Source organism: Lichenostomus cassidix, chromosome 4A, assembly GCF_008360975.1.
Source record: "Lichenostomus cassidix isolate B80296 chromosome 4A, HeHo_3.0, whole genome shotgun sequence".
NCBI lineage: Eukaryota > Metazoa > Chordata > Aves > Passeriformes > Meliphagidae > Lichenostomus > Lichenostomus cassidix.
In genome coordinates, this window is record NC_139485.1 from 1,055,942 (window position 1) to 1,073,185 (window position 17,244).

Here is a 17,244-nt window from a genome sequence, read left to right on the forward strand (position 1 = left end):
GGTGAGGGAGAGAGGAAGAGGGGCAAATGAGGAGAAAAGGGATGAGAAGAGAAAGGATGAGTGAGGGGGGAAAGGGTCTTCCCCCATGCATGTGATCCAGGAAAATGTACAAAATACGGCATAGCTGGGATCTCCCAAAACTCCAGTGCCTGTAACGTCTCTTCAGGACACTTTTATCAGGCAACAATGAAATTATCACCATTCTTTGACATCCTCCTCCCAAATGTGTGTGTTGAACCCAAACACAGCCTCTGGCATCTCCTGATAAGAAGCGTTGGATGTTGGCAGTCATCAAGGCCATGTGCTATGAGCAGAATCTCATTTTTGTCTCAGTCGGCCTGAAAACCACGTCCAGCACTGACACTCCTGAAGGTCTATCCTGGTTTCAGCTGGGCTAGAGTTAATTTTGTCACTCTGTTGTTAATTTTCAGATGCTCTGCTTTTGGTCTGTGCAGAAGACAGGATTTCCAAAAGCAGAGTTCCCTGGGCCACCACATAGGAGCTTCAGTACTAGGATGGGTTTGCCTCCACCTCTGCTCAGTTACCACCAGCACATTTCATAGCCTTTATATGTAGATTTATTTATTTGATTTCATGGGAAATAGCCTGGTCAAGATTTGTCCCCACAAACAGAAAAATCCCAAGAGAAATAAGATCTTTTTGTGAAAGAAAATGCATGACCTCATCCATCACATAGGAGAAATCTGTGTGCAGGTGACCCTTCTCCACAAACACCAGGAAACAGGAAAATTCACCTCTTTGAATAATTTATTGCTTTTTTGTTGTAGGTCAGCAATTCTTCAAAGCTCAAGCCAATACAAATGATAAAGTATAACATTTTTAGAGTAGCTGCAGGTTCCTTTTGGGTGATACGTGTTTTTAAGGGGAAAAAAATCCATTGAATCCTTTGGGATGATGCTCCACACAGGTGTTTCAGCCCTATCCCAGGAATGTGTGAGGAAGGGACAGCCCAGACCCCTCAATGGACACCAGGATGATTTCTCAGCTCAGGGCCCAAATGTACACTGAGGATCATGGAATCATGGAATTACTGGGGCTGGAAAAGCCCTCTGAGACCAAATGCAAGCATTCCCTCAGCACTGCCAAGGCCACCGCTAACCCATGTCCCCAGGTGGCACATCCATATGGCTGTTAAATCCTTCCAGGGATGGGGATTCCACCTCTGTCCTGGGCAGCTGTGCCAGGGCTGGATAGCCCTTTCCAGGAGGAAGATGTTCCCAATATCCAGTTTAAACATGGCACAACCTGAGACTGTTTCCTCTTGTCCTGTCCCTGTTCCCTTGTTCAGGCAGCAGAGCCTGGCCCCCCATGACTGCACCCTCCTGTCAGGTATGCAGAGCCAGAAGGTCCCCCCAGAGCCTCCTTTTCTCCAGGCTGAGCCCCCTCAGTCCCTCTCAAACACAGACCACGGGGGATCATGGCTCTTTTTTCCCTAAATAATCACAGGATTTTAGGACAACCTGACTGAAATCTCTGCAGAACATCAGACTCTGGATTCGCCAAGCCAATTAGCTGAGCCCACCCCTGCTTTGAGCACACCCTGTCTTCATGGTCCTGCTGCTCCTCTCCCTCATTGCCTCATCCTACAACAAAGCCTTTGGTGACTTCACGGATGGGCCAGCAAGGAGCACAAGTGACACAGCCCCTGAGCTCCGAGGGCACAAACAGGAGGGTGTGACACAGGTGGGGGAGGGACATGGGAGCTAAGGCGGTTTATTAGAGCTGTGTACTGAGGTGAGACAATTCCTGCAGGAGACTCAGAGCTGAGGGGATACAGTGCAGAACATGGACAAATCCATCTCCCACTAAGGCTGTGGACACATCAGGAACTCTGGAATCAGGGAATGCATTATTTCTGCAGATCTTCTCAAAGTGCACTGTGGCACAGGCCCTTCTGCTTTGGTACTTGAAACCATCCCCCTTTGACCTCCGTGGAACAAGCAGTGGCTGTACTAGTCCTTCCTCACTGCTGGAACTGGTCCCAGTAAGGAACTTCTGGATGTGGTTTTCATAAATTCTCTGTGATGGTAGTGAAGCCCTGGTTGCCCAGAGAAGCTGTGGATGCCTCTGGATCTCTGGAAGTGTCCAAGGCCAGGCTGGAAGGAGCTTGGAGCACCTGGGGCTATGGAAGGTGTCCCTGCCCATGAACTTTAGAATAGATGAACTTTAAGGTCTCTTCCAACCCAAACCATTCCAGGATTCTATGGTTCTATGACTCCTCCTTCCCATGAGGACACAGTAAGTCTGGACACTTCTGAGGCACCTGACTTTCAGATTTCAGTATTCAGCATTCCCAATTCCTCAGCTCTGAGTTAAGGACCAAAATAATACAATTCTGATTTTACTGAGTGCAGCATCTGCTGGAAGTTCAGTGTTGTTAGTGAGCATTTGGGCTGTAAATAATTCACAGCAATGAGAGTCAGGGCAAAGCCCTCATGAGGGGGGAATATTGGGATTTCAGCTGAGCAGTGCTCTTTGTCAGGAGAGGGAATTGAGATGGCCTTGCTCTGGCACATGAGACACCTGCCCTCAGAGCCCGAGTTAAACACCAGTGAAGGACAGTGTTATCTCCCCAAACAGGCAGCCACAAGTGCTGCTGCAGCATCCTCTGGGAAGAGGCAGGAAGGGGAATTAAAGCTGACACATAATTAGAATGGAGTTTGCAAGTGCTCCTGGAATCCTGGGGAAAGCAAATGGAAATCAAGCAGAAACTATTTCTAGGCTGAGTTTGGGGGTGAAAGAAGCAGAAATAGGCTTTCACTAAGGACTAAATTCAAACCCTCCCAAGAATCCAAATTTAGTGTTTAAGGCTTCCAGTGCCTGTGTGCCAGCTCACACAGCCTGGCTGCACATGGGAAAGATATACAAATATAATCAGGAGAGACTTGTGGCAATTAGCTCTGATAAACCTGAGGAGCTGTGCCTGACTCCCAGCTCCAGGAGTACTCGGAATCTTCATGCAGCTGAAGCCAGGCTGAGGGGCTCAGCACCTCTGGAAAACGTTATCTTTGAGGATGAGGCTGCCTTGTCTCATTCCCATCACACTTGTCTTGTGCAGGTGACACATCAACCAGCGGGTGCTGAACTCATTCATGGCCACGGGGCAGCGAGAGGGGAAAGAACTCGAAGAAAGGGGGAGCAGGAATTCTGCCATCTTAGCCAGTCAGGAGCTGCTGCATTCTCAGGCGTGCTGCTGCCCAGCACGGGCTGCCTTCCCAGCTCTGCAGAACCCTGAAAGCACACGAAGAGCGGGTGAGCACGGGCTGGAGCCCACCTGGAATGTGGCGTTGGAGGTTGGTGGAGCCGGGAGCGTGCAGGGATGGGCAGCACAGCCCCGCCGGGAGCGTGCAGGGATGGCACAGCCTCACCAGTCACATCCCATTACCAGGTACAGGGAGCAGCGAGGCAGGAGCTCCTTTCCCTGCTCCTCCTCCTCTCTGCTGGGAGGCAGTGGGAGAACACGAGGTCTCCCAACCCCAGCACAGCAGCTCTGGTGGCTGTCACGGTGCCTCCTGTCCCTTCCAGATAATCAGACAAAACCAAACCGTGTCCAACCCACTTCTTGTCGATCTGTTGGAATGTACAACTCTTCTTTTCCCGAAGGTTTTCACCTCAAAGGATTTTTACGTAAAGAAGTAGTTGCACCTGCCACCGAGGAGCTGCCTCCTTGTCGGGGAATGTCACAACTCTAAACCGCCCGCAGTCCTTGCAGGGGGTCAGCCCAGGACACAGGGAGGAACCTTTAACTGCCTTCCATGAGGACTTTCCACCTCTAGGGGACATTTCTGTCATCACTCAAGCCAGCCTCTGCCTGTCACCCCTGGGAAGCCACCACAGCCTGTTTGTCACCGACATTCTGGCTTCAACCAACACCCCCAGGACAGCTCGAGTGAGTTTCCAGCTAATGCTGCAACAAGGTCACTGCTTCCCACTGAACAGCCCAGGAACATCCCTTTCCTGCTACCCTGGACATGTGAGGGTTAAATGCCCTTCACCAGTAGACTCTGAGCTCTCACCCAGCCATCCCCCAGGAATGGCTTCGGAAAGGAGCCCTGGAAACTCACCTAGAAGAGCTTCTCATAGCATTTGTCACAGTGGACAATGTCCCGGTGGATGAATATTTTATCCAGGAGATCTCCCATTGCTTTGTGGCAAATTCCACACTGCCAAAGAGAAAACGAGGAGGTTGGAAAGTAACCAAAACCCCACAGTAACCAAAGCCCCACACACTAACAAAAGAAGGGAGAGGGCAGAGGAACAGTCTCTGCATCATTTTATAAAGGGGTAAGGATGTGACCTTTGAGGCTGAACTTTCCTACAACAGCCAAATGTCCCGGCAGGCTTTCTCCTCCCACACTCCCCATCCCTCTTCCTCCCACTCTCCCCATACGTACAGACTTTCCTTGGAAGCCCTGCAGAGTTTGAGGATTCAGCCACATCCACGAGAGCACAAAGGCCACAAAGCAGCAAGTCTACCCCACGGACAGTGGGGCAAGGACATGAGGGTGTGCTGAAGGTGTTATTACTAATAAAGAATTCTCCTTGTTCTAACACTTATTTAGGGACCTTGAATATTCTGGGGACACCTGTGACTTTCTGTCCCGATGTGATGCAAGGATTTGGCACACCCCATATACATCATTCTGAAAGCCTGAGGATGGAATTTGCAGGAAGATCCCTGCTCCCAGCCCTGCAGGTGCCAGCAGCACTGGGGCTTACCCTGAAGCAGTACTCATGGCAGTGGATGTTCAGGTGCTCTATGATGATCTTGGGGCAGTCTCGGATCTCCCGGCTGCAGTAACTGCACAGGGGTTCCCTGGACCTGGGAAGAACAGCGCAGGGGATTCCTCTGTGACACTCTGGTTCCACTCCCAGCACTGGTGCCAGGGGTTTCTCCCACCCATCAGCACTGCTTTCCATGATCAACCTGCTCCCACATATGTGTGACTGTGTGCAGTGACAGAACAGAGGGACATTTGCTGGCCTGGGGATGCAGAGACCACAACAGTGGGGCTGGACAGATCTCAGAATCATGGAATCATGGAATGGTTTGGGTTGGAAGAGACCCTAAAACCTGTCCAATCCCATCCCCTGCCATGGACAGGGATACCTTCCACTATCCCACCATCCAGCCTGGCCTTGGACAATTCCAGGGATCCAGAGGCAGACACAGCTTCTCTGGGCACCCTGTGCCAGGGCCTGTCCACCCTCACAGAGGAGAATTTTTTTCCCAATATCTCATGTAACTCTGCCCTCAGTTAGTGAAATGCCATTCCCTGTGTCCTGTCACTCCAGGCCCCTGGAAATAATCCCTTTCCATTTTTCTTGCAGGCTCCCTTCAGGCACTGGATGGCCACAATTTGGTAACCCCAAAGCTTCTCATCTTCAGGCTGAACAGTCCCAATTCTTTCAGCCTTTCCTCATAGGGGAGGTGCTCCATCCCTCTGATCACCTTGGTGGCCTGCTCCGGACAATGACTTGGAGTCAATGTCACTGCATTTCCATTTACTGTGCTGCTGTTCCACCAGACATACATCAGTGTCCTCAAAAAGCAAAACCTTCAAATCATTTCTGATTAAGAGTTTGCTGACCCCCCCCCCCCCCCAGGTAGCCATGCCCTGTCCTACCTGTGCAGGGGAGAACTGGACAGGTAACTGTGGTGGCTGTAGCTGCTTCTCTCCAGGTCACTCAAATCCACAAGGCTGCCACTGGGGGAGGAAGGAAATATCAGCACTGGACAGTGATATGTGGGAAGAGAATCTCAGATGGAATCATTAACCCAATTATTTGGAATATCCTGGCTACCTGTTCCTTGGGGAGAAACTCCTAAAAGTGCCTTCCCAGGACACAAAGAGGAACATTTAATTACCCCCAGAGAGGACTCTCCCCCTCTCAGGGACATTGGGAACCTACTGAGGAGGGAGAGAGCAGGAGGAAGCAGCACCTTTCCCTTGGGCCAGCTTGTTGGCTCTTCCCAGCTCTCTCCTGAGCTGCATTTCCAGCCCCTCGTGGGACTCACAGCAGGGGCTCCCTGACCCCTCCCCAGCCCTGGAAAGGCATTCCCTGGCAGAGAGGGCCCCACTGACTGAAGGCTGCTGCATCTCCCTCTTTGCTGCATCCACACTGTGGGTTCTGCACAGAGAATCTGCTCCCTGTCCCATGCCACTGTCACTGTGCTCAGGGCAGACCCAGCTGTGGGCTCAGGGAGGGTCTGCATGAAGCAGCCACCAAAGCAAAGCCACCAGAGAGCTGTGACCCAGCTGGCTGTGACCCCATGGGGAGGGGTGGGATGTGGGCAGCAGGGCTGGGAAAGGGACACAGAATGTGGGACATGTACTCCAGCCTGGGGCCCAGGGAGGTGGCACAGCTGACAGCAGCCCTGCCCTGCTGGCTGTGCCACCCTGTCACTCTCTGTGCCAGGAGGAGCAGCAGGATCACTGCCTGTGCTGGGAGTCTGGGAAATGCTGCTCAGGACAGTGCTGGGATGAGCCAGAAACTTGGCCAGTACTTCTTCTTGCTCTGTCCCTTCTCCAGGATATTCCCAACTCCATCCTCCCACTCCTTACCCCTTACCAGCCCTTCAGAGTCCTCCATGAGCCAGGCTGTCACATTAAAATGTCAGACAAGGTGAGACTGGGTGGGCTGGGGGAGCAGGAAAGGAAGGGGACCAAGGGCTCCCCTGCCTACCCACAGTGAGTGTCCAGCAGCTCTGGGGTTGGGTCATGCCCAGGCTGTGACCCAGACATATTTTCCAACATACTTTCCCCTAGCTGCGACTGGAAAATCCTGTGCTGGCAGCTGGACAGGCAACCTGTGAACTCCTACTTCCAAATCACTCACCAGTGAAACTCCCCTGGCCTCACCAGGGCCCTCCTGTTTACATCTGGCCCTACAAGTAGCAGCTTTTCACTGCTAGAACTCCCAAATCCTGCACTGTTATGCAGGAAAAGGAACAGAGCACATCCCTGGGTTTCCTGGATATTTGGCTTATCTTTGGCTGCTGACTAAAGATAGATAGAGCTTTTCTGAGCTCTAGGACAGGCTGGAGATTTACAGTCTGTAATCAGCTCCCCCAGGGATGCCAGCACAGCACTGAGGGAGGAGAAATGCCAGCAGGGAGCATCAAACTGGTGTGAACTGGTGCCACATCACTGTGAGGATGATGTGCATGGGGCCAAATCCTGCTCTTGTCACACTGGGGCCAATCTGGAGCAGCTTCACTCGAGCAGAACACAAAAGACTGGAGATTTAAGCTTGAAAATGGTGTAATTTAATAGTTTTTAAACTCATATATTTTTTCAGCAAGAGCCCTCACCCTCCACATTTTCCTCACCCGTTCCAATAATTTGTTTACAGGTGCATGGTGAAGCCTCACAATGCCAAACACGCAGCCTAAAAACTGCAGTGAGGTGTTTCCATCCACCTCAGAGAGCAAGCCACTCTGAGGGGAGCTTCCCTGTCCCCTGGGAGCAGTGGGACACAGGTCCTCCTGTCACCACAGCGGGAGGAGGTGGCCGGACCCCCACAGAGCAAAACTCTGCCCTCCCAACAATCCCCCCCGGGACTGATAGCTCCAACTGCTCCATCCTGGCGGGATGTGTGAGGTGGCAAAGCCTCGTGCCGGGCTCTGCACGCGTGTGTGACACACGGGTGTGACACCTGGGTGTGACACAGGGTGGCCCCAACACTCCTCGTACCTGCCGTAGCGTGGGGAGGCTGCAAAGCCGCCGGTGTTCACGTACTGCTTCACAAAGAGGATCCCTTTCCTAGGGAAACGGGAAGCATTTGCATGAGAAAAGAGCGCATGGAGCTCGGGAGAGCCGGGCAGGGACCATGTGTGCCCCTGGCCACGGAACGCGTGCGGGAGAGGCACGGAGTGGGGTCCTGTTGTTCTGCAATAAATCCTGAATATCGAGCATTGTTGCTAAATAACAACTCCTCTAATTACCCCACCAAAACAAATCGAGTTAATTGGAAAGAATGGGATGGATCGTGTCACCCTTTCATCCGGTTAGCCGCTGGTTTGAAGGATAAGTCGTTCCCAGCTCCCGTCAGGATTATGCACACAATGAGCATGGAGAGAGCTCCCGGCTCCCCCGTTAACACCAACAGCGCTGCTTCTGGGACTGTTCTGCCACTGGAACATCTCCTGTGTTTTCAGCCAGTGTAAACTGCTGCTGGTTTGGCTGGGGATGATTTTACCTCCCTTGCTTATTACTGCCTCTTTACAACTCCAGCTCCAGAATTCCATGCCCCAAGTGGGTGCAGCTCTGGGCAGGCCGAGGGGAGCCCTGTGCCCCCAGCCCTCTCTCTGCCTGCAGCCCTGACAGGAATTAATCAGGCTCTTTCTCCACGGTGCCTTTCCACTGCTGCCTAAAAGCTGGGATTAATCCCCTCTTCTTACACTAAGCCCTGTCATGGCTAAGGAAAGAAAACCTCTTTTTTTTTCCTTAAAATGAACATGGGCTCTTTCTATGTCATAGACTCATGGACTCATTAAGCTTGAAAAAGACCTTTAAGATCATCAAATCCAACCATCAATTAGCACCACCATCATGGTCACCACCAAAACATGTTCCCAAGTGCCACATCCACATATTTCCTGAACACTTCCAGGGATGGTGACTCCACCACCCTGAGCCTACCCTAGCCCAGCCTTAGGCCATTCTCTCCTCCTGTCCCTGTTCCCTGGGAGCACAGCCTGACCCCCCCAGCTGTCCCCTCCTGGCAGCAGCTGTGCAGAGCCACAAGGTCCCCCTGAGCCTCCTTTGCTCCAGGCTGAGCTCCTTTCCCAGCTCCTTCAGCCTCTCCTGGTGCTCCAGACCCTTCCCCAGCTCTGTTCCCTTCCCTGGACACTCTCCAGCCCCTCAAGGTCTCTCTTGTTCTGAGGGGCCCAGAGCTGACCCCTGGATTCCACATGGGGCCTCATCAGTGTCCAGGACAGCAGGACAATCCCTGCCCTGACCCTGCTGGCCACACTGTGGCTGACACAAGCCAGGTGCCAAAGCTGGAATTCCTCACCAACCAGGATGACCCTGTGCCATCCCTGTTCTGCAGTGGTGGGACTGTGGCCCCCCTTGGATATTTACCCAGTAGTGCTGGAGTCAGGCTGGTACCCAGAGCTGTGGTGGGAGCTGCAGAGCCTCTCACTGGAACTGGAGAGGAGCCTGGGGAGAGAGGGAAAAGTCTGTGAGCCATGGCAGGATCCAAGCTGGGAGGCAGGAGAAGAGTGGCTGCTACTCCTGGGAAGGCAGATAGGTATTACAGCCCTTTTCCACACTTTATCATGGATCAAACCAAATCCTTTCTCTTTCTATATCTGCCACAGGACAGGACTGCTTCCCTAGGGAAGGGATTTGGGAAAGTCTCATTTGTAGGGCCACAGGAGAGAAGGTCCAACCAGATCTTGAAATGAGGAGTGTGAGTGAGTCACACAGGCTGAATGGGAGCATCCTCAGGGAGAAAGGGCACAGGAGGAATTGCAGGAGATGGGGATTTTCCCAAAGCCAACGGAACTGTCCCCAGCATAGTGATTTGAAGGGAGAATGCAGCAAAACAATGGAGAGCAGCTCTGTCCATCTGCTCAGCAATGAGACCTGCAATGTCTCATCCAGGCTGACATTTCTGGAGCCAAGCCAAGGCTATCCAAGGATCTTCTGCTTCCTGACCCCCACAACCTACTCCTTGTTACAGATCCAGCCCTCAGCCTGGCACTGGTGGCCCTATGGAGCATCAGCACATGGATGGGCTGGCAGTGCCATGAGGGATGCAGGAAAACCAGGATAATGGTATTCCATATGGGATACCTCCTGCCCCTTCCAACAGCCTTGTTCTGGGAGCAGGTTAGTCATTTAACCAGTGACATTCTGGGGACAGTGACCCTCTCTCTTGACATCTCTCTTAGCTATGATCCCTTTTTTCTTCTAGCAAAGGCTAATTGCTGACAGGAACCAGCTCTCCATTCTCCTGCCCCTCTGTTCTGGCATCCCACACAGTGAAAAATCTCCAGAGATTTTTCTGGATATATCCCAGACCCTGTGCTAGGCAGCTTTTGCTAGGATTGATTCAAGAGCTGGTTGGTGCCTCTGGTTCATGCATCCACTCCCTGGAAACCATTCCTCCCTCTCTCAGCTCTTGGCTTTTCTTCCTGGCTTCTCTTGCATAAGTTCCATGGAAGTTTCCCTCAGAGCCCTGGTGACTCCCCGTTTACCTGGTGCTGTTATAGTTTAAGCTGTCCATGTAGAACGGCACCCTGTGGCTTCTCTGGGACATGGACATGGTGGGATCTCTGGGAAGGGAGTCGTGGCTGGGGAGAGGAAGTGCAACAGTCTCAAGCTCTGAATTTGGGCATGTGAGGGATCCTCACATGGGGTGGGAATCTTGGCTGGAATCTCCCTGCTGGGCACTGACCCCTCCCCACTCCGCAGCCATGGCACACTCAACATGTGCTCACATCCAGGGAATCAGTGAATGGATCAGGACATCTGGATGTTGGGGAAGATGAAATAGGAAAGCCTTATAGATATGATTACCTTGCAAAAGATGCTGAGGATATGGAAAATATGAGCGAGATTGAAATGAAGACAAGGTTCGAGTTGTAGAGTAACTAAAAAACAATGGTATGGCCACGGAAGGTAATCCCTCATCTTGATAGAACAATGCCCTCTGCCCAGGCAACTCCAAAGGTCAGAGCAGACCCTAGCTGCCTGGTAGAGATCCCAAAAAGCAGTTTTTTTAAGGTTTGAAACATGACCCCGTATGGTAATGTGATGATTCTTACAGGTTGTATGTAAATGCTGTAGAGTTTGTAGCTTGTCTTAGATTGGTTAAAGGGAATTAGAATATTCAACAGAGATGATGATTTATTGCATTGTAAAGAGCAAATCCCTTTTTTTTTACTCTCTTCTTTCTGCTCTCTCTCCCTCTCTCTCTCTCTTTTCTCTGGCCTGCTTTGGGCTGCATCTTGCAGCTCAGCAGGCCTCTCACGCTCTTTCGCAATAAACCCTCACGTTCTAAAACTCATCTTTAGAGATCTCTTGTCCCTATTTTTATCCCCATAACTAAACCCCACGGAGTTGTTTCCTTACATCTGGACACAGAATAAATGTGGGAAGTTGGAATCCCAGCCTTGGACTCACCGTCCTATGGAGGGGCTGAACTCCCCATGCCCCCTGGCGCTGTCATACCAGCTGCTCCTTGGGCTGCTGCTCCCGGAATAAAGGCTCCCTTTGGGATCTGGGCTGGATCTGGGGAGGAGACACAAAGTCCTGAGCACAGGGTGGCAGGAATCTCTGGAGTCCCCACACTGCACTCAGTCACTGCCATGAGTCTGTCGCTACCAAACCCTGGCACAGCTGCCCATCCCTGGAAGTGCCCAGAAAACATGTGGATGTGGCACTTGAGGCCATGGTGGTGACCTTAGTGACAACACTGGATTGAGAGCTGATGATCACAAAGGTCTTTTCCAGCCATGAGGACCTCCTGACTCCATGATGCATTCCTCCTGTGCTCTGCCCGTTTGCCCTGTGCTAGTTCTGTGCTCCCCAGGGAGAGCAGATCCAAACCCAACACTTGAGCAGAGCCAAGGCATTCCCACATGGAAATACATCTCCAACTGCTTCTTTTCCCAGCGCTCACCAAACCCAGCTCTGCACTCCCTATGTGTGCCCAGGTGCCAGAGTTGCCCATTTTCCCTTTTCCAAGGCAGAACTCCTCAGGGGAATGGCTTTAAGCTGTGGGTAGAGCTCAGGCTCTTTCACCAGGGCAATGGCTTTGGTTATTGTTTCCTTGCAGGAGCCCCGGGGCACAGATCAGGATTTCATTGTCCCTCAGCACTTGGATTCTGATTAAAGCTTCAGGCAACTCAGTGTCACACAGTGCTGCCAGCCCTGCTGTGGGCACGAGAGAGGGACAGGCTGAGCTCATCTTAATGAGAAAATGAGAACAATTAAAAAAACTGGAAAATTAATGAGAAAACCCTGCTCTGGGCCAGACAGGAGTTTTGCCTGAGGTATAAACCCAAGGGCAGGGGTGGAGAGTGGATTTTGTTCTCTGCAGGGACATGGCAGTGAGAGTGACACTCACATCATGTGAGGGCAGGGTTTTAGGTGGGATATTGGGAAGGAATTGTTCCCTGTGAGGGTGGGGAGGCCCTGGCACAGGGTGCCCAGAGAAGCTGTGGCTGCTCCTGGATCCCTGAAAGTGTCCAAAGCCAGCCTGAACAGGGCTTGGAACAGCCTGGGATGGTGGAAGGTGTCCCTGCCCATGGTAGGGGGTGGAACAGGATGAGCTTAAGGTCACTTCAAGCCCAAACCATTCCATGATTCTGTGAAATGGTCAAGGAGGATCCCAAGGCTCCAGGAGGATGGTGGAAATCCCCAGGCCTGGAGCTGCTCCTGGTGATGTAGGAATGCCTTCTCCAAGGTTACTCATATTTATCCAGGTGCACCATCTGGGGACAGCCCTGGTTCTATGATTTAGTCCTGTTGCTCCCTCTGGGAACAAAATCCTGCTCTCACTCCTTTTCCCAGTGATTGTACAACCTGGAGTGGAGTTTCAATCAGGTATTTCCATGCCAGCAGCTTTCCCAGTTTCTGCATCCTGAACCCTTCATCCCCAAACCTTCCATCTCCAAACCCTCCTCCCCTAACCCCTCATCCCCAAATCCTGACCTCCTGGTGCTGAACACCTGGCTGTCCACGTAGGCTGGAATCCTGTGGCTGGGCATGGAGCCTCCGAAGGATTGGCGATCCTGGAACAGGGATGTGGTGCTCTGGGACTCGTGGGCATTGGGAACACTCTCCTGGGAGCTGAAGTCAGACCTGCTGAAGAATTAAAACCAGTTTGACCACAAAGGTAATGGGTGTCTTTGCTCTGAGCAGCTCACACAAGTGTTCAGGGTCTGCTGGGGGTGGATCCTGCCTCCTCCTAGAGGGAACAGGGAGAACTGGGACACCATTGTTGTTAATAGGATCATGGAATTATGTAATCCCGGAATGATTTGGGTTGGGACAGACCTCTGAGTCCATCTCATTCCACACCCCTGCCATGGCAGGGACACCTTCCACTATCCCAAGTTGATCCAAGCCCTGTCCAGCCTGGCCTTGGACACTTCCAGGGATCCAGGGGCAGCTACAGCTGCTCTGGCAATTCTTTTCCAGGGTCTCGCCACCCTCACAGGAAAGGATTCCTTCCAATATTCCCGTGGTCAGTGTCATTGGATTGGGCAGATTTCCTGGGTCCAGCACTTCAGCCAGGAAGGTATCAAGGAGCAAAGGATGAGGGTGTGAGAGCCACTGGTGGCACAAACACGAGGATGTCCCCACTGTACCTGGCTGGCCCTGGGGCAGACTCGCTGTGCCTCCAGCCCCCCAGACTCTCACGGTGACTGTCTGTGCTGGCCATGGTTTGTTCCTCACGGTCCAGAGTGATTCTGAGGAGAGGAAAGAGCTGTCAGGAGCTGCAGCACCTGCATCTGACCCTGTCCTCTGTGGGGGTAAATGCAGGAACACCGGGATTGCCACAGGATCAGTGTCAGGATGCTTTAGGTTGGGAGGGACCTTAAAGCTCATCCAGTGCCACTCCTGTCATGGGCAGGGACACCTTCCACTATTCCAGGCTGCTCTAACCCCAATGTCCAGTCTGGCCTTGGACACTTCCAGGGATCCAGAGACAGCCACAGCTTCTCTGGGCACCCTGTGCCAGGGCCTGCCCACCCTCACAGCCACAAATTCCTTCCCAATATCCCATCTCTCCCTGCCCTCTGGCAGTGGGAAGCCATTCCCTGTGTCCTGTCCCTCCATCCCTTGTCCTCAGTCCCTCTCCAGCTCTCCTGGAGCCCCTCTAGGCCCTGGAAGGGGTTCTGAGCTCTCCCTGGATCCTTCTCTCCAGCTGAACACCCCCAGCTCTCCCAGCCTGGCTCCAAAGGGGCTCCAGCCCTGGAGCAGCTCCATGGATTCCTCTGGACTCTCCAGCAGCTCCACATCCTTCTCATGTTGAGCTACAACAATTCCTGTGGGAGATCCCTGCAGTGTTGTGGCTCTGGGTGAAAGGTGGCACTGGCAGAGTCTACATTGTTTTCTGAATTCCCTAAGGAAGAAATGAGCATCTGGATTCCTTTGGACAGGACTGGAAGGAGCACTGGAGGTGTGTGAGGTGTCCCAGCTCCATACCTGTCCCGGCGTGGCTCAGACTTGTTGGCACCTGGAATCTCTGGAGCAGGGATGCTGCTTCCTCCAGGAACAGAGCTGGACCTGCCAAGACACGAGACCTTTACAGTCTGTGGAAGCACCCTGTGCACAGAATTGCTGGAGCATGGAGATGCAGCCCCTGGAGGACCTCCTGCCTCAAGAAAAGTGCAAGAGGAATGTGCCAAATAGAATCACAGAACTGTTTGGGTTGGAAAAGCCTTTTAGGATCATCAAATCCAACCATCAACCCAGCACCACCACTAGGTTCACCACTGACCAACATCCCCAAATAACCCAAAGAGAAGTGAAAAAAACAGATGGAAAATCCAGACTTCTTATAAAGTAGGGCTGAAAGGAAAGACCCCAACCACAGCACCCTCAGTCCCTTCTCCAGAACCCCCTGCAGTAAATCCCCCACATTCTCCCAACAGAAAAAGCACTCCAATTATTTCTCTTGCCTCCTTGCAGGGACTTCTTCTCTCTGCACACAGGAGGACATTCCCATGTCCCTGTCCCTGCTCCCAGCACTGTCCTGGGAGTGCAGCACAGACCTGGGGAGGAGAGGAACACTCTGGGTCACACACAGATTCTGAGGTGCTGCTCCCTGACACACCTGGGAAAGAGCCCAGTTTAACCAAGAGCCTCAAGTCTTCAAATTTAGGGGAAAAATATGGACAAAAGAAAGGAAATCAGTCCATAAAGTCCTTCCATGGGGACATCCAGCCCTGACTGAGGAAGTTCAAAACCAGACTCAGCATTACCATGGAGCAAAATGCCAAATTTTATTGCTTCTTGGCTCTCCCTAGAGAGGCTCTGCTCCCAAATTTAAAGTCTAGGAAGCTACTCCTGGCAGTGCAGCTGGACAGGTTTTGATGGCTGCAGCTAAGGAGGATCTTTTCTCCCAGGTTTTCCTATAAAGCCATGGTAAAAGGTTCATCCAATAGAAGCAGCACTAGAATCAGGCACAAACAGGCCTCAAGTTACTCTAAAGGAGGTTCAGATTGGATTTTAGCAAAACTTCCTTCATGGAAAAGGTTCTCAAGTCCTGGAATTGTTCAGGAAATGTGTGGATGTGGCACTGAGGACGTGGTGACCATGATGTGGTGATGCTTGGACTTTATCATCTGAGAGGTCTTTTCCATGACAGTTTTTTTCCATTTCCAACAATTCCATGATTCCATGAAAAGGAGAACCTGGGAGAATATTTATCAGCAGGGAGGAAGATGCCCACAGAATGACCTCTCATCCCACAGGAGAAGGCAGGGGGGAATTGTCCCATTCCTTACCCAGCCCTGCTGGGCTCAGTGAGATCCTTCAGCCTGGGGGGCTCTGGGTGGCTGTCATGGCCAGGAGCTCCTTGGTTCTTCTCAGTGAGGCTGCTTGAGTCCAAAAACCTAAACCAGAGATCCACAGTTGGGAAAATCCATGCTGGGATGGGCTGACACCCATTCCCTGGAGAGGAGCAGGAGCCAGTTTGGCCAGAGCCGTTCCAAAGATCCCAAATCAACAATCCCAGTTCCCTCAGTCCTCACCTGGAGTCATCCCAGTAGGGCTGCTGGTGGGCTGGGCCCTCAGGATTTGTGGAACTGCTCCTCTCCTCGTAGCCCAGGACAGACCTGGCAACCAGAGAAAGGCCTGAAACATCCCTGAAAACTGGCACCTGGATCCCATCCCATCCCTGAAAACTGGCACCTGGATCCCTGACATCCCTGAAAACTGGCACCTGGATCCCTGACATCCCTGAAAACTGGCACCTGGATCAGGGCACTGGGGATGTTCTGGTCACCAGGCCAGGCTTGTGCCAACCTGCACCAGGGCTTTTCTCCAGGACATTTTGCAGTCCATGTTCCTGTATTCCAGCTGCTCCAAGCTCCTTGCTGCCACTCTAGCATCCTTGGATTATCAGGGAATCAAAAGGGAGTGACTGAACCCCACTGAGAACACAAGAGGAGGCAAAATCTGGAACGCTGAGCTCATTTCAAAGGAGATAGAGAGGAATACAACACAAAGCTCTTGGTTTAATTAAACCTCATCAGTCTCCATCCTTGGGAAAAAAGCTGGAGAAGGAGCCTCTTTCTGGGCCTGTCCATTCAGAATTCCCTGAATCCTCAGAATTATTCCTGCACCCACTAAATTCACCCCACTCTTACCTTTTAAAGGAATATTCTGTGTCCTCGATGTGCACTGGGGTTCTCTCGGTGGGAGGAAAAGGCACATCAGGCTGCAAGTGAGACCTGGCAAAAAAGGGGGAATTTAGAGCTTCCAAAGGTTTCCAGGGGATTTGTATGGAACAACACTTCACTTTGTATCAGCCCAGAAAACAGGGAAGAATTGTCTCAGAGAACTGATTGTCCTTCAGAAAAACCCATTTCCCATCTCTAACCAAGAGGAGGAGAGGCTGTTGGTGGAACTGAGGTGGTTACTGGGACTCAATTCCCACTCATCTCAGTACAGGGATTTTCTGTCTTGTCCCAGGATGGTGCACCTGCACAAAGCATAATCCCAGAATGGTTTGGGTTGGAAGAGACCTTAAAACTCATCCAGTGCCACCATGGGCAGGGACACCTTCCACTGTCCCAGGTTGCTCCAAGCCCTTCCCAACCTGGCCTTGAAATCTGCTCATCTCAAGACCTTTGAAGGGCCAACACATGGAAATGGATCCCAAAATAATGGACAGGGGAGGGAAGCAGCTCCAGGGAGATCCATGTGTTTGCTGCTAACAGCAGCAATTCCTTCCTGACTCTGCACCTCTGGCAACATCAGGGGAGCAAACACTCTGAAATCATGTGGGTTGGAGGCACTAAAGGCAGTGCTACAGCTGCTCTATCTGCTCCCAGAATCCCAGGATCACTGAGGTTGGAAAAGGCCATGGAGTCCAACTTGTGCCTGATCCCCACCTTGTCCCCAGCCCAGAGCCCTGAGTGCCACATCCAGGCCTTCCTTGGGCACCTCCAGCATGGGTCCAAACATCCCTGGGCAGCTCCTGCCAATCCCTGACCAGCCTTTCCATGGAGAAATTCTTCCTGAATTCCCA

General features: G+C 52.1%; 1 protein-coding gene across 1 annotated transcript in view; it reads right to left on the reverse strand.

The window, feature by feature from the left end:
* Nucleotides 1–555: 555 nt before the first annotated feature.
* The window catches only part of ZNF185 (zinc finger protein 185 with LIM domain), a 40,704-nt gene continuing 24,015 nt past the window's right edge, over nt 556–17,244 (reverse strand). Inside the window, exons 18-32 of the mRNA XM_085059982.1 lie at nt 16,361–16,444; nt 15,743–15,826; nt 15,497–15,604; nt 14,669–14,761; nt 14,193–14,273; nt 13,352–13,453; nt 12,693–12,845; nt 11,160–11,267; nt 10,232–10,327; nt 9,111–9,188; nt 7,719–7,787; nt 5,649–5,729; nt 4,741–4,843; nt 4,086–4,184; nt 556–3,252 (exon numbers count right to left, since the gene is read on the reverse strand). Of these exons, the coding sequence (XP_084916108.1) occupies nt 4,086–4,184; nt 4,741–4,843; nt 5,649–5,729; nt 7,719–7,787; nt 9,111–9,188; nt 10,232–10,327; nt 11,160–11,267; nt 12,693–12,845; nt 13,352–13,453; nt 14,193–14,273; nt 14,669–14,761; nt 15,497–15,604; nt 15,743–15,826; nt 16,361–16,444 (1,339 nt within the window). The 3' untranslated portion in view covers nt 556–3,252. The remainder of the gene's footprint in view (nt 3,253–4,085; nt 4,185–4,740; nt 4,844–5,648; nt 5,730–7,718; nt 7,788–9,110; nt 9,189–10,231; nt 10,328–11,159; nt 11,268–12,692; nt 12,846–13,351; nt 13,454–14,192; nt 14,274–14,668; nt 14,762–15,496; nt 15,605–15,742; nt 15,827–16,360; nt 16,445–17,244) is intronic.